Source organism: Mauremys mutica, chromosome 1 (genome assembly GCF_020497125.1).
Source record: "Mauremys mutica isolate MM-2020 ecotype Southern chromosome 1, ASM2049712v1, whole genome shotgun sequence".
Classification (NCBI taxonomy): domain Eukaryota; kingdom Metazoa; phylum Chordata; order Testudines; family Geoemydidae; genus Mauremys; species Mauremys mutica.
In genome coordinates, this window is record NC_059072.1 from 325,294,137 (window position 1) to 325,320,955 (window position 26,819).

Below are 26,819 nucleotides of genomic sequence, written 5' to 3' on the forward strand. Positions count from 1 at the left end.
TATCCCAGCAATCAATATTTGCAATATATTGCATATTAATTTTTACCCACCCAAAAAAGAACATGCTGCTTTGTATCATTCATTACCTGAGTACAACGTGGGATAAATCCATAGACAAGAAGTCTTTCATTGTTAAATAAAGACTGTATTTGAGCAGGAGCCTGCAATGGCTCTGGTGCATTTGAGTCAAACTGTTGCCATTTAATAGAGACAGAACTGCATCCTGGAGAAAATATTCTGGATGTCTGGCTTTCTATCTGTTAAAAAAAATGCAAATGAGTTGAACACGTTACTCTAATAGGAAAAATATCACAAGAAGGGGTTTTCTTGTCACGGCACCTCCCCGAGAGATAGTACATCTCTACCTCCATATAACGCGACCAGATATATCATGAATTCGGATATAATGCGGTAAAGCAGTGCTCCATGGGGGTGGGGTGAGGATTAGGGGGAGGGGGGGAGGCTGCACACTACGGTGGAGCAAAGCAAGTTCTATATAACGCGGTAAGATTTTTTGGCTCCCAAGGACAGCGTTACATCGGGGTAGAGGTGTACCTAGGTTGACGGAAGTATTCTTCTGCTGACCTAGCTGTGCCTACACCAGGGGTTTAAGTTGGCATAATTGCAGTGCTCAGGGGCGCAGATTCTTCCTAAGAACATAAGAGCGGCCATACTGGGTCAGACCAAGGGTCCATCTAGCCCAGTATCCTGTCTTCCAACAGTGGCCAATGCCCCAGAGGGAATGAACAGAACAGGTAATCATCAAGTGATTCATCCCGTTGTCCATTCCCAGCTTCTGGGAAACAAAGGCTAGGGACACCATCCCTGTCCACCCTGGCTAATAGCCATTGATGGACCTATCCTTCATGAACTTACCTAGTTCTTTTTTGAACCCTGTTATAGTATTGGCCTTCATAACATCCTTTTGTGACGTTATTGATATAAATGGGGACCATATAGAACATGGGTTGCAACCAAGGTCCTGTAGTGGCACCAAACCTTGGGTAAAGGGGGTCATCTAAGGTGTCTAAGACCAGGTTCTGGGTTGCTGGTTATGATTATGCTGTCTGTATGTCTGCGTATCATTTTGTAGTTGAAGTTATAAGTATTGGCTCTGTAATGTCTGTATTCTGTATTATGCTCTGCCTCTGGGAAGTGTCCCAGACAAAGCTGATGTTAGCCCGGCATAGCTGGCTTGATGGCCCATTAAAGGGCCATCGGCTACACAATTGACCCATGGAGAGAAGGCAGACACGCCTTGTGACTCAGCAAAGTATGCAGGGACTGGCCCATGTGACTCCAGGCTCCATTTTGCTGTAAATTTCCACAGTGAAGACAAAGGGATTCTTACACCTGGAAAAGTCTATATAAGGCTAATGCCTCATCTCCATCTTGTCTTCAATCCTGCTTCTGACCTCTGGAAGGACTTTGCTACAAACTGAAGCTCTGTACAAAGGACGGTTGACCCATCCCAGTGGGGGATGTTCCAGAGACTTAATCTGAACCTGCAGTTTACCCCAGCACTGCTGCAAGCCTGAACTAAGAACTTTGCCATTACTGTATGTAATTGATTCCATTTAACCAATTCTACCTCTCTTCTCTACCTTTTTCCCTTTGTAAATAAACCTTTAGATTTTAGATTCTAAAGGATTGGCAACAGCGTGATTTGTGGGTAAGATCTGATGTGTATATTGACCTGGGTCTGGGGCTTGGTCCTTTGGGATCGAGGGAACCTTTTTCTTTTATTGGGGTGTTGGTTTTCATAACCATTCATCCCCAGGACGAGTGCACTGGTGGTGATACTGGGAGACTGGAGTGTCTAAGGAAATTGCTCGTGTGACTTGTGGTTAGCCAGTGGGGGTGAGACCAAAGTCCTTTTTGTCTGGCTGGTTTGGTTTGCCTTAGAGGTGGAAAAACCCCAGCCTAGGGCTGTGACTGCCCAGTTTAAGCAATTGGTCCTGATTTGGCACTCTCAGTTGGGTCCCGCCAGAATCGCTCCGTCACACCTTTGACAAAGAATTTCACAGGCTGACTGTGCATTGTGTGAAGAAATACTTCCTTTTGTTTGTTTAAAAGCTGCTGCCTATTAATTTCATTTGGCAGTTCTTGTGTTATGAGAAGGAGTAAATAACACTTCCTTATTTACTTTCTCCACATCAGTCATGATTTTATAGACCTCTATCATATCACCCCTTAGTCATCTCTTATCCAAGCTGAAAAGTCCCAGTCTTATTAATCTCTCCTCATACAGAAGCCATTCCATACCCCTAATCATTTTTGTTGCCCATTTTTGAATATTTTCCAATTCCAATACATCTTTTTTGAGATGGGGTGACCATGTCTGCTCGCAGTATTCAAGATGTGGGCATATCATGGATTTATATAGTGGCAATATGATATTTTCTGTCTTATTGTCTATCCCTTTCTTAATGATTCCCAACATTCTGTTAACTTTTTTGACTGCTGCTGCACATTGAGTGGATGTTTTCAGAGAACTATCCATGACGACTCCAAGATCTCTTTCTTGAGTGGAAACAGCTAATTTAGACTCCATCATTTTATGTGTATAGTTGGAATTATGTTTTCCAATGTGCATTACTTTGCATTTATAAACAATGAATTTCATCTGCCATTTTGTTGCCCAGTCACCCAGTTTAGAGAGATCTTTTTGTAGCTCTTTGCAGTCTGCCAGGGACTTAACTATCTTGAGTAGTTTTGTATCATCTGCAAATTCTGCCACCTCACTGTTTATCCCTTTTTCCAGATCATTTATGAATATGTTGAAATGGACAGGGCCCAGTACAGACCCCTGGGGGACACTACTATATACCTCTCTCCATTCTGAGACCCGACCATTTATTCCTACCCTTTCTTTCCTATCTTTTAACCAGTTACCAATCCAAGAGAGAACCTTCCCTCTTATCCAATGACAGCTTACTTGGATTAAGAGCCTTTGGTGAGGGACCTTGTCAAATGCTTTCTGAAAATCTAAGTACGCTATATCCACTGGATCCCCCTTGTCCACATGCTTGTCGACCCCCTCAAAGAATTCTAGTAGATTGGTGAGGCATGATTTCCCTTTACAAAAACTATGTTAACTCTTCCCCAACAAATTATCATCTATGTGTCTGACAATTTTGTTCTTTACTATAGTTTCAACCAGTTTGTTCAGTACTGAAGTCAGGCTTACTGGCCTGTAATTGCCGGGATCACCTCAGGAACCCTTTTTAAAAATTGGCATCACATTAGCTATCCTCCAGTCATTTGGTACAGAGGCTGATTTAAATGATAGGTTACAGACTACAGTTAGTAGTTCTGCAATTTCACATTTGAGTTCCTTCAGAACTCTTGGGTGAATACCATTTGGTCCTGGTGACTTATTACTGTTTAGTTTATCAATTTGTTCCAAAACCTGCTTTAATGAGACCTCAATCTGGGACAATTCCTCAGATTTGTCACCCAAAAAGAATGGTTCAGGTTTGGGAATCTCCCTCACATCCTCAGCCGTGAAGATCGATGCAAAGAATTCATTTAGTTTCTCCGCAATGGCCTTATCATCCTTCAGTGCTCCTTTAGCATCTCGATCATCCAGTGCCCCACTGGTTGTTTAGCAGGTTTCCTGCTTCTGATGTATTTAAACAAAAATTGCAATTACTTTTTGAGTCTTTGGCTAGCTGTTCTTCAAATTCTTTTTTGGCCCTCATACCCCCGCAGGCTGTAGCTATGTCGACCTAAGCTTTAAGTGTAGATCAAGCCCTAATCAAGAAGAGTACAACAGAATCTGACATTAAAAGTAGAGAAATAAAATAAAATGCATGGAGTTTTTTCTCTCTATTTTATTCTCTCAGTGTTGTAAAAAAGGAACAAAACTGAAACTTGGTTCTTATTCACATCTTAGTCACCATCTTATTCACCATCTCCTTTTCCCTTATAATGTAAATTATATTAAAAACAAGGAGAGATAGTGGTAAAAAATAACAAGTTTCTGGTTGAAAGAGAACACTGCTGCAGCTTTACCAAAGAGTAGCAGCCAACATCGCCTCAGCATCATAAACTACTGAGATAGCCCCACCAAGTTCCTAAAATGAGAATGTGATTGGGGGGGGGGGGGAAGAGATGTGCCCCATGCCAGCCCCAAAAGGGTTAACTGTGCTTTGAAGGCTGAGGAAGCCCCACCCTTTCAGCCCTGCTGAGCATGTTCAGCCTGGAGGCAGAGTATAAAAGGAAGCAGCCTTCCCAACTCAATCTGGGCAAGCTGCTGAAGGGGGGAGGACGCAGACTGCAGGCTCTCTCCAGGGAATTGCTACATGCCCTGACTATAGAGCCATGACATGCAGAGCTCCAGACAGACTCCAGGCTGCCTGACAAGCCCTGAGAAGAGACTGCGCCAGCAGGAGCTACGCCACTTGAGGACCCTAGAAACCCATGGAGAATCGCCAAGGGAGAAAGGGTAGGAAGCAGCCCAGGGGATTTAGACTTTTCTCCAGTGAGCGAAATGGGGAACCAGTCAAGATGTTTTAGGAGGATCCCTACTGACTCAGTGGTGAGCACCTCCACCACCACCAGGGCTCTGGGCTGGGACTTGAAGGAGCAAGGAATGCCTGAGTCCCCCTACCCTGGGCACCACACACTCTAAGTGGTGCCCAGCATCCGCAGTGAGCCAATAGGCCACATAGTACCCCAGAAGTGGGCGCTTTTATTGACTCTGGCCATTAGGCCATGCTGCCCTGAGTGGAGGGGCCACTTTATTGACTCCCGCCACTAGGCCATACTGCTACGTTTTATAATCAGGGCCATGAACACAGGACCCAACTGGCTGCTATAAAGTTTTTTCCTTTCTTCTCACCATATGTGACCCAGCACATGGGATGGACTGTACATATTCTGTGAGAGAGAAGTGCCCCTTTTCACCCAGGTGAGCTTCTATTTTAAAAATCAGAGACATCAAAGAGGAAGAGGGGTGAGGAGATATTTCAGAAGCTTCGCTTTTTTGTGAGGTCCCTGGTCTGAAACTGGTATGGTATCTGAAAGTTAGAGGGAGTTGCTTTTCAGGTGGAGTCCAACATCTCACTTCAGGGAGAACTGCTCTTTGAGACACAAAAGCCCCATTTCCCAATACAAAGCAGTTCTCCGTCTGTTAAAACACCAAGAGTACTCCTGTCTGAAACAGCAAGGCCTCACAATCCCCAAAGATGCTCCTCACAATCTGAAAAACTTTGAGGCTCCCAAAGAGTTCCACCCAAAGCAGCAGCCAATAGTGTAAAATTCAGAAAAAAATATATTCAGGATTGATAAAACTTACCTTTTTTAGCCAGTTATTCTTTGATTTTGGGTCAAAATATTCATATGCTCCAGCACCATATTGAGACAAAGATCTCAGCATGTGATGATTTGCTGTGGAACTAAGCACATTTTAAAAGATTTTTGTTGTTGTTGTTGTTGTTTTTAAGTAAAAACTGATAATCTGAAATTGATTCCAAACATTTTATTTTTTTTAATAGAGTAGCAAGTTCTCCAATCCCTCTAAATCCCCCCCCCCCTTCATTCACATCTACATTAAACAAAGCTCAGAACTGGCAAGATCCAACACATCCTCCATCCTGACAGAGGGTTGCCTATATTTATCACTATTCTAATGCTATCAAAAGTGAAAACCAACAAGAGCAGCAGCATTTCCCATGTTCATCCCCAGTGCATATAGGTTTAAAACCCATGTCTTAGCTCTGAAAATTCAGCATTCAATTAGTGCAAATCACACACAGAGAAAAGCCAACTCATTGGTTTCCCACAGGATGTAGTGAAATGAGGGATGAAGTACATGTTCACAGGGCTTTAAGGAAAACACATTCTTGAGTTTCTCCATAAGAGATGTAAGATCTTTGAGGCAGGGTTTTTTTTAAAGGGCCTACATGAAATAGATGCCCTACTTCCATTGAAAGCCACTGGCATTTCATTTTGGACTGTCAAGCAATTCTTTCTGGAAATGGTTGATCTTAAATCAAGATTGTGGGGCCAAAATTGCTTAACAGACAAGAGTTTTTATCTAATGCAGAATTTTGTGTGATCTATTTACAAAGGATGGAAGCTGTTGTAATTAAGTAATGTGAAGGGGAAGGGCAATGAATGTATAAAATAAAGAGACTGCCTAACAAAATGGATGACATGGAAGACAAGTCTCAAAAATCTGTAACTTTAAGTGGGGTGGCAATAGGGAAAAAAGAAAATAGGATTTGATAAACCCATTTTCTCAAGTTAAAGGACTTACTGCTAAAAAATGTTACACCATTGACAGGGTGAAAATTAACTGGAAAAAAAAACAAATAAAAAATGAAGGAAAAAATTGCATTTACCTCAAAAACAGAACAGGCCTGAAAGGGTGGCACACACAATTTTAAAGTCTCTTTACAACCGTTGTTGCATTTTACAATATTCTAAAAATTCTAACCTTTCATTAAAAAAACCCTATTTTCTTCAGTTGCCGATATACATCCATCACAATATAAAAAGATGCGCTGCTTCTCTGTTAATTCAGCTTTTCAGAAAACTGTCTCATCCAATCAACAACATCAGGAAAGGTGTGAACTTATCTCTGTTATGTCTCATTCATCATTATTACTTTAACTCAACCAGTTTAATATGTTAACAGTATACTTTGAGGTCTGATCTATGCGTAAAAGCTACATCAGTATAAATATGTCAGTATAAATATATCAGTATAAATATTTTACTGAAATAGTTATACCATAAGAGCCTTAGCATGGATTCAGTTATACCAGTATAAAGGTAACTTGTAATGGTATCGTTATTCCCTTGCCCATCTGGGAATAGCTATACCAACGTAAAGTACTTTAATACCAATATAACTGCATCTGCACTAGGGGGGTTGTACCAATAGAGTAAAAGTGGTATAACTTTCTAATGTAGACAAGCCCTGAAAAATCTACACTAGACTTTTGCAACATGTTAATCAGAACATGTTAGCTAACATCTTTTAACACATCTTTAAATCCTAGTCTAGACAAAGACTAAATAGAAACAATTAAGTGCTTATTTTAGTAAGCAATGGTAATTTCTTTTTAAATCTTTATTAAAAAAATGCAGAAAGCTATGTTACTGCACTATTAAAGTTATGGAGTCAGGAAATGTTAAAAGTTAAAGTTTCAGCAATGTTAACTACTGTCCCATTCTAAGGCTTGCTTTTTATATTAAACAGGAATATATTAAAATTACACATTTCAGAAGAACGAGAGGAATAGACAAAACTACATATGTGCAAAGTAAATTCTACTGAGGGAATTTCAAATTTGAATTTCCTGGAATTTTTTATTTTAAACTGAAGAATGTGGCATTCACTTTTTTGCATTCCATGTATATGTACATGACAGTACATTCACAAACCTGATGATCCTCAACACATTGACATTTCTTTTCAAGTAAAATGATCAGTGATTTTTAAGTGTGAAGCACAGTACAACTGTTAATTCTTGCTGTACTTACCCAAAACCACATGCAAATAACCTGGTGTGTCTGACATTCTCTTTCACAATTTGGAAGGTCATGCTCTCATTCTGAATGTGCCCATCGGACAGAAGAAGAATGTTACGCTTTATTTGAGAAGGATACAACAAACTTAAATAACGTAAGGTTTTCCATAAGTCAGTATTTCCCATTGTAGGTGTCGCTGACTAAAGAGAAAAAATAATAAAATGATTATCTGAAAGTCTGGATTTTATTTCTAACCTTCCCCAGAATAAACTACAGTGAAGAGTTAAGTTTCCCCTCCCATGGTAAATTTCTCATGGTTTCCAAGTACAAGTGATTGCTCACTTCTTAATTCTGAGCTTGCCTTCTGCCCTCCTGTAGTTATTATTATCTGCATTGTGACAGTGCCTATGTGCCCCGGTCATGGACCAGAACCCCACTGTACTAGAAGTTGTACAAACAGAGAGCAAAAAGACAATCCCTGCACTCCAGAATTTACAATCTAATCTTCCTTCCAAGATAGTGCCAGTTGAATTTTGCCTTTCATTGGGGCGGCCAAGTGCACTGGCATATCAAGTGCTGTCTTCACTGCCAGAAAGATGGTGCTGTAAGAGCAGGGAGGTTCACATGGATGTCTGTACCTTTTCCTGTCCTGCTACAAGGTCACAAGAGGGAAAAGGGAGGGTGCATGACATTTTAAAAGGTAAAATTTAGGAGGAACATCAGGAAGATTCCCTGTTAGTCAGAGAAGATTTCCAAAGGAAGGAGTGGAAGCTCCATCACTTGAGGAGTCATTTAAAACCAGACTGGACAAGATAATAAAGAGAGAATAATCCTGCATTTCAGGAAGATCAACTGGATGATCCAATATGACTCTCCCATGTCCAACTTTTATTGTCCAATGATTAACACCGGCCATCAGTTACCTTAAATTTTCACTGAGCTATAACAGGACATAACACAGAGATGATGCACCTGTAACCAGGGAAAATGGGCTCTTGGATACTACTGAAACTAAGTCATGGAAGTAATTTAGAAGGTGGCCTCATATAAAGCCACAGAACAACGTGATGGTGGACGTTACATGGAATCCCTCCGGGCAAAGAAACTCTCAGTAGCATACAGAGGAAAAACAATTTTACTTACTATAATAAACTCCTTCACTGCTGCAAGATCACTTTTGATATTCTTTGAATATGAAGAAAATTCTGTGAAATCTGTGGAATGAAAACTGAAATTAAACTCTTCCTTTCAACATTAAGTTATATTTTCATTAACTATTACGGCAGTGAATGGTTTCATTTTTACTATTAGAAAAACCACAATAAACATATTCTCTACTACTAAATAATAGAGACTGTCAGGTTTCCAGTTTAATATATTACTGCTTGTCTAATAAAGAAAATGAGCATAAAGATAAGGATGACAAGAAAGTAATAAAAGTGAGCATCTAACAAAAGAAAACTTACTCGTGCCAAATCTGATAACATTCACTCTCTGTCCAAAACAAGACGTTTGTAGAGCATGGAGAGCAATCTGCTTTGCTTGTTGCAGTGCTGAACCCTCCATGGAATTGGAGCAATCTAGACAAATAATAATTTCTCCAGACAACTGGTTTCCTTTAAAACTTGTTTCAAACTTTGGTTGAAATACAAGCATACATGCCTGAAGAAAGAATAGTTGATTATGAACACAATGGACCACTGTTATTTATATAGTGCCAAAAGGGTGTTAAACATTTTACAAAGATCACTATATGTATCTAGGTTTTCATATCACCCATTATTGTGGTATCTGAGCATAATAAAGCCAAATGTCTAGGGCAGTGGTTTTCAGCCTGTGGTCCATGGACCCTGGAGTGGCCGCATAAGATCTAGTATTTCCAAAGGAGTCCGCACCTCCATTTGAAAATTTTTGGGGGTCCACAAATGAAAAAAGGTTGAAAACCACTGGTCTAGAGGTTAGCAAGTAGGTTTTTTGTTTGTTTTTGTTAAATCTTGATGAGAGTAGCTCTCCCTGTCCTGTGTCCCCAGCTTATCCCTCGTGGGTAAGAAACTCAGTGGGAAGTATGCAAGTGTTTTCTGTTCCCATCTATTTTACTTTTCTGCAATCAGAATAGAGCTGTTTCTCGGAAATAAGAAACAGGCTTATTTTTTAAAATCATCAACACCATCATCACCTCATGAGAAGTCCTAGAATTTTAAAAATAAATTTATTTCAAAGTACAATGTTTTTCCTGAAGAACACAGGAGAACAAGTGTGCACTGTATTGCCTTGCACTTGTGATTGGTTAAAAAGTTCAAAAACCTGCATTCTCTAAGCTTATAGAGTGGAAATACAGAAAAGAAACCCATGAATTCAATAAAAGTTTATTACAGTGGGTAGCTACTTTGTTATAGAAAAGATTGTATGTATTGTTTTAAAATTTTCTCACATAGTGGAATCCCTCCCTCCAGTATGATCATGGGTTACTATCTATGGTGTGGTGAGATGAGCATATTCCATCCTCAGCTGAACCATGATACACTGATGCCAGGACTTGAGACAGGCTACAGCTGTCGCCTATTAGGTAACCAAAAGGTGAAACCACCAGCTGTGTCTTATGAACAGAGAGACTATAAAAAGACCGTGTACAGAGGTTCTGAGGTCAAGGTTCTAATTTCAGAGACCCATCTTGCTGATGCCGCCACCACCACCAGGAATGTGGCCTTCCATGACAGGTGGGAAAGGGAGCAGGAACCCAGAGGCTCAAAGGGCGGGCCGGTGAGCCTAGAGAGGACCAAGTTAAGATCCACTGTGGGACAGGAGTCCATACTTGCAGGAAGATTCTCTTGAGCCCTCTCAAGAATCTGACTGTCATATCATGGGAAAACACCGTCTGTCCTTGGATTGTCGGTTGAAAAGTGGAAACAGCCGCTAGATGCCCTCTAATGGAAGAGTGTGCCAGGCTCTGGTTCCTCAAATGGAGCAGGTAGTCCAGGATAGCCTGTATGAAAGAATGCAAGGGAGAGATGCCACGCTCGGATGCCCAGCAGGAAAACCTCGTCCTACTCCCCAGGGAGACCTGTTGGACTCCTTCCGAACAGGTCTGTTCCTCTGGATTCAGCCATGCAGCATCTTCGCCGAGAGGTGGAGGGACTCGAGATTGGGGTGGAGGAGCTGACCATGGTCCTGTCACAGCAGGTCCAGGAGGTTGGGCAGGGGCCAGGGAGTGGTCGCTGACAAGTTCAAAGCGTGCCAAGCCAATGTTGGTAAGGCCACGCTGGGGCGATTACAACAACCTGTACTGTCTTTCTCTTGATCTTTGCCAGGACCCTGCTGATGAGTGGAATCGGAGGGACTGTGTACATCAGACTCCATGACCACGACAGGCATCGGGGAGGGAGCCCTTGCAGACAGAAAAACCGGTGGCATTTCCTGTTCTGTCTGGTAGCGAACAGGTCCTCTTGGGGAGTTCCCCACCTTTGGAAGATCATGCAGGCTACCTCTGGATGGAGTGACCACTTGTGGTGAGAGAAGAAGTCTCCGCAGAGCTGGTCCGCCAGCGTATTCTTGACACCGGGAAGGTGACAAACTTCCAGGTGGATTTAGTGGCTGATGCAGAAGTCCCATAGATGGAGCATCTCCTGACAGAGAGCCTATTGCCTTGCCTGTTGATGTAGAACACTGAGGCTGTGTTGTCCATCAGGACTTGTATCACCTTGCCCGACAGGTGGGGAAGGAAGACTCCACATGCCAGACAGACTGCTCGGAGCTCTTTGACATTTATGTGCAACTTTGCCTCCTCCGGGGACCACATCCCCTGTGTCTGAAGGTTGGTGTGATGCACACCCCAGCTGAGATCAGAGGCGTCCAACACCAACTCGATAGAGTGATGGGGGCTGTCGAACAGAACCCCTTCCAGCACTGTCCTGTGGTCGGTCCACCATCGCAGCGAGGTAAGTATTGCCTGGGGAATGGTGACGATCTTTTCCAGGGAGCCTCTGGACTGGGAATAGACCGTCCCCAGCCATTGTTGCAGGAGCTGCATTTGGAGCCTGGCATGGTGGACCACGTAAGTGTACGCTGCCATGTGACCCAGGAGGCGCTGACAGACCCTGGCTGTAATCAGAGGGAATGCAGAGACTTCCGCGATGAGGTCCATCAATGTGTGGAACCTTTCCAGTGGCAGGAATACCCTGGCACAGGTCGAGTCGAGGACTGCTTCGATTAACTCTATCCTCTGCACCGGCACAAACGTCGACTTTTTGTCGTTTACCAGTAGGCCCAGAGAGTGGCATGTGGCCTGAAGCACCACAACATCCCTTTGGACTTGACACCTGGAGCTGCCCTGGATGAGCCAGTCATCGAAGTACAGGTAGATCTGAAAACCCCGGCACCTGAGGCAAGCTGCTACCACGGACATACACATGGTAAACACTCTTGGTGCTGTTGCCAGGCTGAACAGGAGGACCGCAAACTGTTAGTAGTGGGGCCCCATCGTAAACCAGAGGAAGTATCTGTCTCCTTGAAAGATCGCTATGTGGAAGTATGTGTCCTTCAAGTTGAAGGCGGCATACCAGTTGCCCGGATCCAGGGAAGGGATAATAGAAGCCAGGGTGAGCATGCAGAACTTTAACTTCTTTAGGTACTTGTTGAGGTCTCGCAGGTCCAGGATGGGCCCTAGACTGCCCTTGGCCTTTGGGATTAAAAAGTACCGGAAATAGAACCCCTTGTTCCTGTACTCGAGAGGAACTTCTTTCACTGAACCCAGCTGTAGTAACTCCCTTACCTCCTGCACAAAGAGACTCTCATGAGAGGGGTCCCTGAAGAAGGATGGGGAAGGCAAGTGGGAAGGTGGGGGTAGAAAGGAACTGGAGGGTATAACCCTGTTCCACTGTGCTGAGGACCCATCGGTCCAGGCAGGGAGGAAGAGGGAAACGCAGTTGGAAGACACTGGGAAAGATGGATCCAGGGAATAGTCTGGTAGGTCGTTCTCTCAGAACGACCATTTGGCCCCCTGCTTATTATGGGTCAAGCCCACTGGGCAGAGGGTGGAGGCAGGTGGCTCGGGCGGCGCTTGTAGCTCTTGGCTTGTTTATGGGGCTGGTCCTGCAAGGTTGACTCCCGTGGCCCTGCAGCTTCTGTGGTTTGAACGTGTTGGGGCTGGGACATAGAGACCCAGGGTTTTTAGGGTGGTGCAGAAGTCCTTGAGGCCATGCAATTTGCTGTCTGTTTACTCCTCAAATTGGGATGAGCCATCAAAGGGCAGGTCCTGCATTGACTGCTGAGCCTCGGTGGACAACCCAGAGAGGAGCAGCCAAGAGGCTCGCTGCATGGAGATAGCGGAAGCCATGGTGTGGGCAGCAGCATCTGACGCTGCCTGGAGGGCCGCCCTGGTCGCGGTCGCGTCCTCATTGAGGATCGCTCGGAACTCCTTCTTGGAAGCCTTGGGGAGTGACCCTTCGAACTTGGCCATGGCTTGCCACATATTGAAGTCATATCAGCCAAGGAGGGCTTGGTGGTTGGCCACTCTCAGCTGAAGGCTGGAAGACGAATAAACCTTACTTCCAAAAAGATCCAGCCTCCTTAAGTCTTTATTTTTGGCGGTGGACCCGGGTTGTCCTTGCTTCTCCTTGTGGTTAACCACCTCAACCACAAGGGAATTGGGGGCAGGGTGGGAGTATAAGTACTCATGCCCTCTGGTTGGCACAAAGCACTTGTGTTTGGCCCTTTTAGAGTTAGGGACCAGGGAAGAGGGGGTCTGCCACAGGGCTTTAGTGATCTTAGAAACTCTTTAATGAAGGGGTGGAGCCAACCTGGCAGGAGCTGAGGAGCAGAGGACGTCAAACAGAGAGTCTGAGGGCTCTTCCAATTCCTCTGCCTCAAGCCCCAGGTTAGAAGTGACCCTCTTCCAAAGTTCCTGGTGTGCCTTGGCATCATGCTGAGGAACTGGGTGAGGGGGCAACATGACAGCCTCATCTGGCGATGATTAGGATGATGCCTGTGCCAGGGGAACCTCCATGTCCATTGGTGGTCCAGCAGCTTGTTCTTCTGGGTCCTCCTGGACCTGCGGGGTCTTACCCCCAAAGTCTCCTGGAAAGGCTGGGTGAATCCCCAAGGGTTCCATGGGTACCATTGCGCCGGGCACTCAGCTTGGGGCCATGGGACAGGTTTTGGTGCTGATAATGTAGTCGGCACCATCAGTACCAGAGCTTGTCCCACAGTCAGGGAACCTCACTCTGAGCTGGAGCTACCAGTGGAGTCATTGGTCCCAGGCGACCAGGATCAGGCTAAGCAGTGACTCTTGTCTGACTGGTGCCAGTTGCTGCGTCCCAAAGCCAACATGTCCAAGTGAGACTGTCTTGGTTGGGCACTTGGGGACCGACGGCATTCAGTGGATCTGCGTCAGATACCTGGTGATCCACACCTCACGCCTCTACTGGTACTGGGATGTTGAATGGGACTGGGAGCTACTACGAGCCAGTTGCCGGGAGGATTGTCCCGAGTAGGGCGACCTTCCTGTTGGAGACAGGTGATGACACTCTCTGGTGCCCAATTGGTCCCGGGATCAGTACTGAGCCCTTGAAGATGGTCAGGGCCAGTCCTGGAGTTCTTGCCAGGTGGTGCATGCCTCAGAGGATCTGCGCCAATCTACCAGCGAGGTACGCCTTGAGTCCCTCGATTGGTGCCCTGGTGTGGGGACCAAAGAGGGCTCCGCTGAGCCTGCCTCTCCTGTCCTGAGGCGTGATGGCTGTAGGTGGGCGAATGCTGGTGGGACATCCCTCTCGATGGGAAACAGTACTGCTGAGGCAGGGACACACATATATATCCCACACGGGTTTTCCCCGAGATCGGGGGTACCGCTGGAGCTGGTGAGGGCGGAACTGGGAGCGTCAGGATCTCCTGAGCTGCTTGAAGGGCTTCAGGCATTGATGGCACCTGAAACTGGCTGCAGCCTGCACAGCTATCTGGAGTCGCAGGCAAGGCATGGGATGGGCTGCACTGCTCAACTTGAACTGGGGCCTGACTTCCCGAGGGGGCGTTGAGCTGCCTGGCCCGGGTCTTGGCTCGCCCCCAGCCCTCTCCTTTCCCTTGCAGGAGGTAGGAAATCTTCCCCTCAGTCTTTTTCTGCTTCTTGACTGGAGCTGTGGAGGGAGACTGGTGCCAGGTCGTGGACGGCACCGGTGAGCAGTGCACACAGAGGCCACAGTGCTCCATGCAGAGTCAGACCGCTGCTCCAGTTCTGGAGTGAGTTCCGACTCCATTAGGAGCACTCTTAGATGGATATCACGCTCCTTCTTTGTCCTAGGTTTGAAGGACTTGCAGATATAGCTCTTGTCGCTTATGTGCCTCTCGCCTAAGCACCTTAGGCAGCTGGTATGGGGATCGCTGACAGGCATAGGCTGTTTGCAGTGAGCACAGGGCTTAAAGCCTAGGGACCGGGGCATGCCCCGACCCCCAGCTGAGTCCTGTTTGGGACTAACAGAGAGTTTGAGAACTACTACTAAGAGTAACTAAGAAAACTACTAACGATGTAGAACTATTTTACAGGATTTCAAAGTTCACAAGAACAGAGAAGGAATCAATGCTAGCCGAAGCAGCAGACATTCCAGCACCATCACTGGCGGCAAGAAGGAACTGAGGGTAGGTGGAGCTGGCAACACCCATTATACTGCGCCATGCTGGTGCCACTCAGAGGACGCTAGAGCCAGTCCCCCATGGATACTGCTGAGGGAAAAACTTATGGCACCGGTGCATGTGGCAAGCACAAACACCTAATATGGAATGGACATGAGCAAGAACTCAAAGAAGAACCTTATATTTTGGTTCATCTTTCACCTTTGGTTGAACCGCTGTAGCATTTTCCTCCTCTAAAAAAGATCAACAGTGAATAGAATGCTCTAGAAGTGGCAATATACCAGCACTCCTAATTATAGAGATAAATAGAAAATACCACACACAAGTGTAAGAGATTAGACAGTGTCAATCTTAAACATTTTTTGGCAACTCTCTCTTAGTCTGGAGTCATACATTTTAAAATGCATCTTTTAGCTTTTCCTTTCTTTGTGTTCTTCAAATTTTTATAACTAAAATCTGTTTCTATATATGGTATTAGTAAAATACTTTGTTTTTAAATGCTTTTGATAAACCAGAATTTCAGATATCGTTCTTACAGATGCATTAATATTTTAATTTCCAAACTTTCTACTGTGCAGGTCAAATCCCTTAAAATAGAACCTATACAGTACCTTTAAATGTTTTCTTGAGTGTGTGCAATTATAACCTGTACATTCAGTATACAATGACCCCTTTGTTGCTGATCTCTGCTAGACCTTCTGTGCCATGATCCTGAATGCCAGCTTTGTTTTAATTGATACCTATGTGTTATTATTTTCCCCAAAAAGTATTATTTTTCCCCAAAAGCATTCTATTTTTCTGCCCACTTATTGAAGCTACATATTTCCAGACTCACCCAACAATTATAGGTTCATTTTAACTCCTGCAAAGAATACAGGAGTAGTGATGCAATAGGAACAATAGGAGTTGCAGTGTCAATATGGAGTCACATCCCTCTGAAATATATATGTCTGCACAACTAGTCAGAGAAAAGTGTGCTCAAACAGAAGTAGGGGTAATCAAAAATATTAATAATGAATTGTCTGTGATATCATCTGTGCTTAGAAATTTGTTCTAGTATTATTTCAGACAATAGGCCCCAGTCCAGCAAATACAGTCCAAAGGGACCACTCCTTTAAATAAATTTAAGCTTGTGTGTACATGTTTGCAGGACTGGGGCTTATATCAGAAAGATTCTGTGGAAAGTTCAACTAAAATAAAAAGGTAGAATTATGAAAATTCCATTCAATGGAACTATGTCCTGATAGGAACTATTACTAATTTGTACTTGTAGGCTGTGAAGATGCAAATACAATACTTGCATATTTTAGTTCCCTCCTCAGGACATTTTGGGTGAAAACCTGGCCCCACTAAAGTCAATGGGAGGTTTCTCATTGCTTTTAAAGGGGCCAGCATTTCACCCCTCATCTTGCAGTACTTTTTCCCCACTGAACTTGGCAAATATGGCTGCATTTATGTTCTGTGCACTGTGAAATATATAACTTTCTTCAGATTTAAATCTGAGTAGAAATCTTTTCTTTATATAATTCTAAAGACCAACAGGACAATGCTTCAAATTAACAGTTAAGGAGATAATTTGTTCCTATTGTGCATGTGCTTTAACATTGTATATAAGAAAACTTAGTTATAGAAATTTTTTCAATGTACCTGCTTTATAATGTTTTAAAGTGTACTTTAAAGTTAAAGACCAAGGATGGAACACTTGCTAAATAAAATATGAAAGCAAACTGAAGGGAAAGGGTCATATAGTCCAATAAGATGAATGACTGTACAGACTGAATTTGTTAAATTGATCAAAACGACATTACCGCAAGTAAGTCTGGTACAAAGTGTATATTCATGACAATTACACAGAAATACTGTCCCATAATCTTTTTCTCTTTTTAACATTGATAGCTTATATTTCTTTAAATTTTTCCAAAGTACAAAATTAACCATATCAGGCCAAATTCTGCTCTGACTTACTCTTCACTAAATTCAATAGGATTTATATGAGCGGTACGTCCTGGCAGAATTTAGTCAATCCATTAGTTGATAACGTATAGTAGAAGTAGCAGTTGTACCTCACTCTCTTTGTTTGGATGCTTCTCTACCCACATTCTGGGTAGATATATTTGAGAAATCCAGATTTCTAGAGTAAAGCCACTGATGTCCAAGGAACTGTTCTCCACAGTCCTGATTACAGCTTTGCAGTCTGTTTTCTAGAGGGTAAAAAGCAGACATTTACCAATTTCTGCCAAAATAGGATTCAATTGTACAAAACTGCATGCTTTTAAGAAAAACTCAGGCTTGACGATGTAACATTAGGTATGAGATGTCCCAAAGTTGTTGGTTTTTTTTTACCATTAAGATGATGGTTTTCATTTGAAAATATTTATTTTTCTTTAGAGTGACATGCACTTTTCTAAATGTATTTTAAGATTAAAAGACTTCTATTGAAGTGGCTCTAAAAAGTGCACATGAAAAAAATTTTCATTTGATATAAGGAAATGGAATTACCAGTTTCCATGATGAGTCCTATGCAATTTATTTTAAAAATATAAAAGGCTCCTTTTAAAATACAAGACATAAGCTCTAAAACAGAAAAATAGTTCCAAGAAGATTTACTTACCTTTATTTTAAGTGTGTGCGTCCAACTATGAATGCGTTCAATACTGTATGGCATTTCAATAGACATGGCCACACAGAATCCACTAAAGAAAGAAAAAAACAATTGACACACGAGGCAGTTCTGGAGAAGAGGCTATTTGGCATGTATGCCATGCTTCCTCCATCAGGAACACATCAGTCTATATTCCCTATCCTTTGCAGCTCTTAGGATAAAGGCAATAAGCAGTGCACTACTTGTAGACTCATAGACTTCAAGGTCAGAAGCGACCATCATGATCATCTAGTCTGACCTCCTTGCTCTCTTCTGCCCCATGCTTCCCTTGCAAAAGTTTCTATCCCCAAGATACTCCAAACAGCGGACATGCTGATTCACTAAGGATATTCATATATATATGGATTTTTAAGGACAGAAGAGGCCATGAGATCATCTAGTCTGAACTCTGGTATAAAATAGACCATGGAATTTTACCCAGTTACTCCTGTAATGAGCCCACTAATTTGTGTATGAATAGAGAGTACCTTCCTGAAAAACATCCAATCTTGACTTGAATACATCAAGAGATGGCGAATCCCCCATTTCCTTTGGTAGATTAGCCATAGGAACAATCACCCTCACTATTAAAAAAAATTGTGCCTTATTTCTCATTTGAATTTGTCTAGCTTTAACTTCCAGCCATTGGTTCTTTTTATGTCTTTTGCCACTAGATTAAAGAGCCCTTTGGTACATGGTATTTTCTCACCATGAAGGTACTTACACACCATGATCAAGTCATCACTTGCTCATGTATCTGATATGCTAAACAGATTGTGCTTTTTAAGTCTCTCACAATATGGCATTTTTTCTAACCCTTAAATCATTTTTGTGGCTCTTCTCTGTATCCTACCAAATTTTCCCAACATCCTTTAAAAAATATAAACACCATAGGTGGGTTGCCAGTAGGTGCTCAGCACCCACCATTTTTGCCCTGTGTGTGCTCCAGCCCCTGTGCCTATGGATTAGCTCTTTTTGCCACAGCATTGTGTGCATACATGTACATGGGTGTTATGTAGTTTCCAACACTGAAAATTCAGTTCCTGGAGTAGCACAAGAGCCCATTAAAGTTCTCACTGCTTTTACTAGTAGAATAGCTCATGAATAGGAGCGAGTGGATATCTGCAGAGGCATTGCATGAAGTAGAACTATAATTATCAATTTCTCAAGAAGTATTAAGCTATCAGAAAAAAATTCACAATTTGAAGTATAATTTAAAAAAATTATTAAAGTTGTTAATGAAAAGAAAAAGCTAACAATCAGTTCAATTTTAAAAAATATACTTTCAGGTAGTGCAAGCCCAAGGGATTAGGTTTTTGTGATGCAAAGTGTTTATAAAACCTGGTATTGAGAGAAATGTTTTCAGGAAATGAACAATCCAAAATATTCAATGAAGTGGGTGGAGATGGAGTTTGCCTAAAAATTATTGCCGTGTAGTGTTTGCAACCCAAATAGAGCAGCATTTTTTAATCAAAAGTAACAAGTCCTTTCATCATCCAACCTGAATAAAATGCCACAAATCCCACATAAATAGTGAAAAATAAATTTTACACGCTGCTTCACATTTAAGAATCTAAGGTGTTAGTAACAAAAATAAGGAAACTATTTAAAATAATTTTTGACTATCAAATACCTTATTAAATGTTACTTACCCCTTTTTTGTTCCTATTTGTTTAACACAAACCTTCTTTACTGTATCCTACACAAAATAAAAAACGATAAATATATCAGTTATGAAATATACAGATCTTAGTGCCACTCTCGGTTTCATTAGAAAAGCAACTGTAGCATAGCACCCAACAGTCTTCTTAGCTTCTTTCACTTTCAGTGGTCAACTCTTTCCTCAATGTGCGAGTAGAACATATGGGAATTATACATACATATGGGAAGGAGAATAAGCTTGATTATATTTAAAGAGGGGAAACATACTAAGTCATTTGTCCCTTCTTGCAAACTGTTCTCTGTGGGCAAACCTCTATGCTCACATGGAACATCACTGAAGTCAATAGGGTGCAGGGGGCCACCTACATAAAGTAGCCATCCAGTAGGCCTGGGACCTTACTTACTAACACTGCTAAATTTACTCATGTTCTAAATCAGTGGTTCTCAATCTTTTCCATCCTGGGACCCCTTTCCCCATGCTAAGCCTTCATCCCATGTAGCCAGGATCACTTTCCATTTAACAATATGGGCAGGCTGGTCACAATACCAAGTTGCAAACCCTGTCTTAGAGCTTTTGTTTTGAGCAGATTCAGGGAGGCATCACTACATTGATTTATTTGTTGTTTTGGTTCACATTTTTGGAGGCTCTTGCTTTTAGCCATGAGGGTTAGAATAAATTTTAAATGAAACAGTAAGAAACATATAAAAAGGTAAGAAAGGGAGGATGGTTGCAACTCCCCTCAAACTTGTTGTGGAATCACTGCCCTTACAGGAGCACTTGTGCTCCAAACCAAGAAGATGTTACTTTAAGTTTATATTTTAAATGCACAAACCTGTGTGTTTTCATTTAAGGCTTTGTCTTGTTGCCAAGGAGCCACAGCAGCAGGCATTTGAAAAGTAATACAGCCGTTCTGAAAACTAAGCTCAGTGATGTAGGTGACTTTGATAAGAACTGTAGTTTTAGGTGGTAAGTTTCCAACACTTACAGTAAAAACATCCTAGAAAAGAGACGCTTGCTTTAATCTGCATATTTAAACTATATTTTCCAAAGCAATAAATCATTTGTTTTGTCATGTACTGAAAACAAATGCTAGTTTTCTATATTTCTTCAGAGAAGCGGCTTGAAGAAAATGAATTATAGAATCATAGATTATCAGGGTTGGAAGGCACGTCAAGAGATCATCTACTCCAACCCCCTGCTCAAAGAAGGACCAATCCCCAAATGGCCCCCTCAAGGATTGAACTCACAACCCTGGGTTTAGCAGGCCAATGCTCAAACCACGGAGCTATCCCGCCCCCCCATGATGATAAAGGGCAAGAAGTTATGCTGTTTTAACAATTTACTAAAAATTCCTGTCCGGACAAAACTCATCAGTAGTAACTAGGCATAAATCAAATTCAAATTCAAGTTCAAATTGTTTTTTAAAAGAGGATTTTACAGAGAGTTGGCAAAATCTAGTTTCTGAAGGATGTACAGCAGATATTTTCGACTAATTTCCTGAAGTGATCAAATGTGCCTAAATGATTTCCATTATTTAAAAAAAAAAAAATCCTTCTAATTAAAGACATGATTCTTAACGATTCCAGTGGAACTACTCATATGTGTAAAGTGAAGTACATGTTTATTTGTGGGGCTGGGGATCAATGTCATAAACTTGCTTTGTCTGGTATCTGACTTCAACAACTAATATACAATGTGACCAATCTGGGGTTTCTAAAATGCATAGTAAACCATGACATTCAACATACTGGGGCATCCTGGTCCATCAAGTAAGCTCCATCACCTCGACTGATTGCTTCTCTATATTCCTTATGTGCTTGTTCCTTTTCTTTAACCTGCAAAAGATTGCTCCAAAATCAGTAAATGAACTATTTTTATATGGAACACAGTTAACTATTTTGTCTGAGTTAACCAACAGTCATTTAGTGGGACACCATCAACTTGAAATCTAGTTAAGTGACAATGGTATAAAATCAGAGTGAGAGTAGCATTAACACTAATGTTGTGCGTCTTCGCTCATTAATGCTTTGAAATTTTTGGGTTGAAAATACTATAGAAGAGCGAAATATTAAATCATCTTACCTTTCCAACAATATGTTTCCCATTGATGAAAGCCTCAAATCCACATACAGCTGCTGTGCTATCCAAAGGAAAGACATATTTTGCCTCAATGGAATGATCATTCTGATTGGTGTATGTCTGAAACACTACTATCTGAAATAGAGAAATGGATCTCTTTTATAATCCTATTAACTGAAAAAAATATCATGATAAAAAAAGAACAGGTAGTGAGTATATCTTCCCATAGGTCATTCTGCACAAGTGGTTTTGGTTTAAATTAACTATTTTAAATTTAACAGCATAAATGTGCTATTATGTTTCACACTACAAAATGTTGCTAGGAGGCAGAGTGCAACTTGGTTTATCTTTTTGAAGACCTATTTGTGCAAGAATACCTCAAATCCATATACATATAGTGATTGTAACAAATCTACTGGTGCTTGGGGGAATGGACAGTTCAGGAAACTGGTAATGGAATACAGACACTCTCTGGGTTACGCAAACCCGACTTAGCAAATCTGCACTTATGGAAAAAGTTCCGTAAGTTCCTTAGTCTTCTCGGAGCAGTGGACATGGTCTAGGGTCTCTGCTGGGTGTACCCCCCTGGATCCATTGTTTTGATTCTGGACCTCCATCCACTTTTTTAATTTTTTGTCCCAGATAATCTATTGATTTCTGGGTTTGGGACCACTCCCTCATCCGTGGGGGTGGGCCTTTCATTATTTTGGTAAGCTCAACCCACCAATTCTAGTTATCAAATAGGCAGGCAAGAAAGCCCCTTTAAAAAAAAAAAAAAAAAAAAGCATATTCCTCTGCAGCAACTTTCTTCCTGGCAATGACTCAACCATACATAGGCAGAAAAATTATTCTGAAATATGGAATTACACAAATTCACTGATCTTTTCATTGCCTAAAGAACTTACAAAAGCGATTTGTCTGCTTACCTTTAAAAATTAAAAACACTTTGAATTAATGTCAGGACCTGTAAGAGACTGACCTTCATTTAGAGATTGAGTTGTCTATTTTTCTAAAAGTGACTCAACAGTACATAACAATTTTAATTAATTCTCAGTAGTCAGTTGCTGAAAATTTGAGTTAACAGTGCACTGTACCTGTGCTATGAAGTCTATTATCCTCCCCTTGATATGAATATCTTCAAGAGGGACTGGGTTTCCAGATGTGTCCTGAAGACCAGTTTTTACGTGGTTTAAAAGATTTACACTTGGTAATGCATAGTCTAAATATAAAAAATTGAAGAAAAGTTAGTGTTTTGGTTTGGCTTTTTGGGTGGTGGGATAATAGCCAATCCCACACACCAATGGCCATTTGGCCCATGTTTACAACTGTAATTTCACCATACATGGATTAAAAATAATACTCAGTGTCTGTGATGAATTCCCACAATAATATTGTTCTATTGCTGTGATAAAGGCTGTCTGAGGGATCATGAGTTGATGACAGGTTTTTCATAAGACCTTTGTTTAGCCTTTAGGGAGTAAAATGTGAATTCTTCAAAGAGCGTCTGATGATTTATGTAAGAGTACTTCCTGCTAGGCCTCTTGAAAGGCACTTTGTCAGGAGGAGAAAACCAGCCTCAATATTTATTCCCAGAGGAAATCTGTTAAACTGATGCTTCCAAGATATCAATATTAGTCAAGAACGTGTGGTGACAGCTGCAAATCAATCCAAAATAATTTTTCAATTATATTAAAAATGTATTTGATCAGTTTTATTCAAGTTATTGATTAATAGCTAGAGCATTTATGATGTAAATACAATTACAAACAAGAAATATTTTCCACCTTCGGGTTGTAAATGACAATGTGAGGTCGCTGGCGTATCTTGCTCTAATTCTGTCTCAATTCCAGGCTGAAACTGCTTTACTTGGTCTCCAGCAAGGCAAAACTTAACAATGTATCTCATTTTAACCTGACAGGTTTTGTACACAACAAATTCATCATCCTGTTGCAAGCAAAGAGAATTATTTTACAAATATAATAAAAGCTACAGGTATTCCTGCAAAGACTGTAAACCGATTTAAGAGCTGATCTAAAGAGACATCTCAACTGAGATATGCAATATGACTGTATGGTTTTAATACTAACGCTTTGCACTCTTCAAAGAACTCCACCTCTGTCCGCTTCTCATCCTGTACCTTCCTACGCACGCTGCACAAACTTCACTACTGACTGCTCCTTTCATCTCCTTTTCTCACTCACAAATTTATGACTTTTTTCATGCCATCCTCAACTCGGTGGAAAGCCTCACAATTAAGTTATCCAGGTGCCCAACCTCTCCAAAAAAATTCCTTAACACAACTGTTCCTCAAAATAATTCCAAATATAATTATCACTTTTCCTTCTCTGGCTGCCTAGACAGCAACTGTGCTTATTTGTTTGCATAGTATTGCATCTATTCCTACCTTGACAGTTTAAACAATTTGGAGCAGGGATTATATTTATTTTACACATTAATAAGACAGTGGAACCCTCTTTCATTGTTGTTTTCTATATTCCATATGTGACAGACTGACAATATCCTGAACAAACCTTATGGAATTAAAATAAATTTTACAGAATTAAATTAACCTTACTGGAGTAGCTATGGGGTACATTCTATTAAAATGCAATTGTGTATGTGGTGTTGTGGCATTGTATATACCTTCTTTAGAAGAGAAGGAGAATGCTACTGAACTCTCTCAGTTATCAGCCTTTGAAGTCCCCTGGGGACATATGCATACACTAGTCCACTGGACTCTCCTGAGACCCACAAAGAAAAGACTTTTGGATAAAAAGCCTAAGTTTAAAATGACTCAGGGCCTTCTTCCTGATACACCAAACAGGCAGGACTCCATTCCATGGAATGCACCAATCCTCATGGGAACACTGGAAGAATTTAGCCTCGTGAGACCTCAAAAGACTCTGTGCTTGTTCTGAACTGAAACTGATGAATCTGTGACCACAAAAAAAAACAAACCCTTGGCTGGCGTAACGCCTGGTAAGCTTATTAGCATGCATGTAGGTTCTTTTATTGTTTTAAATATGTTTTCTCCAAAATATTTTTTCCTTAAGAATAAAGTAGGCTTGGTTGGAAACAATTGTGTGGTAAATTATATCTGTAGCTGTAACACTATTATTAAGGGTACAACTTAGTCACGGAGGTCATGGATTCCAAGACTTTATCAAACCTCCATGATGTCGGCTCAGCTATCAGTGGCGGGGGTGGAGCTGGGGCTGTTCCTCCCCGACCCATGGCTTTAGGTGTGTGTGCCCCCCTCACAGCTGTGGCAGGAGCCAGGGCAGTGCACCTCCCCACCCCACAGCTTCAGCTGAGGCTGGAGCTTGGCTGTGGCCGAAGCCTGAGCCGCCGCTGTGTGCTCCGTTCCTCGGCTTTGGCCAGAGCTGAAGTCAAGACTGCACACTCCTCCCCATGGCTGCAGTGGGGGCTGAAGCTGGGGCTGTGTCCCCCTCCCCCATGGCGGTGGGACTGTCAGTCCCCCCGACGGGGCACCTGCTATCATTCCTTCCCCCCAACTCAGCCCTCTCTACCCTGTTATTTTTAGTAAAAGTCATGGACAGGCCATAGCTCCAGTGAATTTTTGTTTATTGCCCGCGACCTGTGTGTGACTTTTACTAAAAATAATCATGACAAAATCTTAACCTTAACTGTTATCCATCTCTGAAGAAAAAGCAAGAAGGTCTGTCTAGGCAGACTGACTGTTCTGCGAATTACACAGAGAGGGCCAGGGAACTGTCCAGCCTGGAAATGCATATCTCCACCCAAGAGTGGCAAGAGCTGGAAGCCTGAGCATCAGGTGCCCTTGCTGAACCTCTGAGGTGAAATACAGGTGCAGATACCCTGAACTGTGACACCATACACAAAAAAGTTTCTGTGAGTGAGCATGTCTCTAAATAACTGCTTAATGCCAGGAGTCACAATGATCATCAGCAGGTATGGGGAAGGAGAGCAGCAGAAGGTTTTGGGACTAAGGCACAGCAGCATCTTCCATGCATGCTGCAAACATAACCCAAGAGGGAGATGAGACACAAGACCCTGAGAGCAGGGCAGAACATCTTGGCAGGGTAGGGGGCGAGGCAGATCAGGAGTCTTCCTCCCAACTCCTGAGCAGCATGGCCAGTGGCAACAGGGCAGCAAAATAGCAAACACTGCAACCGCTAAAAAATCCCTGCTGCTGTCAGTTATAAATAGCCCAATTGGGCTGCAAAAACCACACACTTGGCAACCTCTCCACCCTCAGTGCAGAGCAACTTTAGCAAGACTACTCAGCTCCTCTTTACTCCTTGGCTGGGAGCTACTGTAGCAAGACTGGGAGCCAGGATCCTCCTTGCCCTTTTTCTCTACTATATGAAAGTGATAATTATAGGATGCAGGGGAAATTTCCTTGAAATGTAGCATTTCGCACCTCTCGGATAGATATGAACTGGTATATTTCAAGGGAAATAGCACAATGCAAATAATTTATAGTGGAATGAAAGTTCACTGTAAGTGAAGCAATGCTTTACTAAAGGGATGTGTCTACCCTAGGAAAAGAAGTTGTGATTCACTGCTGCAACCCTGGTGGAATATGGTTTTCAGCTAGTATAGACATAGCCTAACTATGTTCAACATCCATTAGACAAATCCTGGTTGACCCTTCCATGGCTCCAAATCCTGTTGGGTATGTGGTTTATGTGACATGAAAGTCTGCTGAAATGTAGCGAAGTAGTTCAGGATTTTCACCTCACTTTGTTAGAACCAAGTTCAATATAAAATCTCTCTCAGCTATTTATAGGAGAATTCCACTGTAATATGAAATAACATTAATACTTTTCATTTAAATAGTGTCCTTCATGCCACAATCCAAAAGCTCTATACAAATGTTTAAAAATCCTGTGATGCAGGTATTATATGCACTTCACAGATGGGGAAATGGAGGTAAAAGTGATTAAGTGACTTGCCCATTGCCACATAGTAATTCAGAGGCAGAACTGGAAACAGAACCTAGGTGCTCAGTCTCCCACTGTCCTGTTATCTAACACTGGCACAATAAATCCAAGAGTTTTAAACAACCTCAGTGCCTTTTTTTGGTTGGATCTGGTTTCAATACCTCAAAATCTGAAGAGATGTTTGCTGTTTTACGGACTCCATGCACGCTGTCATATCCTGCTGGCGCATTAGTTAATGACAAATCTTTTTTATACAAATCCAAGCAGGTTCCAAGTGCCACATTACACACAGCCAACAGTCGAGTTCCATCCATTTCACTTGGTAGAGAATACTTAGTGCTTGTACTACAGTTAAAAAAAAAATCACACACAGACACATACAGTTTATATTAACATGCATTTCTAT

The 26,819-nt window shown here is 42.0% G+C and overlaps 1 protein-coding gene across 3 annotated transcripts in view; it reads right to left on the reverse strand.

Moving 5' to 3' along the window:
- The window catches only part of PARP4 (poly(ADP-ribose) polymerase family member 4), a 105,151-nt gene that overhangs the window by 41,728 nt on the left and 36,604 nt on the right, over nt 1-26,819 (reverse strand). For all 3 annotated transcript variants that reach the window (XM_045017982.1, XM_045017968.1, XM_045017972.1), the window contains exons 13-26: nt 26,575-26,758; nt 23,270-23,429; nt 22,580-22,704; nt 21,489-21,620; nt 21,155-21,241; nt 20,239-20,403; nt 19,396-19,442; nt 17,714-17,795; nt 17,166-17,303; nt 8,952-9,147; nt 8,629-8,699; nt 7,498-7,685; nt 5,303-5,402; nt 87-257 (exon numbers count right to left, since the gene is read on the reverse strand). In XM_045017982.1, the coding sequence (XP_044873917.1) occupies nt 87-257; nt 5,303-5,402; nt 7,498-7,685; nt 8,629-8,699; nt 8,952-9,147; nt 17,166-17,303; nt 17,714-17,795; nt 19,396-19,442; nt 20,239-20,403; nt 21,155-21,241; nt 21,489-21,620; nt 22,580-22,704; nt 23,270-23,429; nt 26,575-26,758 (1,846 nt within the window). The remainder of the gene's footprint in view (nt 1-86; nt 258-5,302; nt 5,403-7,497; nt 7,686-8,628; nt 8,700-8,951; nt 9,148-17,165; nt 17,304-17,713; nt 17,796-19,395; nt 19,443-20,238; nt 20,404-21,154; nt 21,242-21,488; nt 21,621-22,579; nt 22,705-23,269; nt 23,430-26,574; nt 26,759-26,819) is intronic.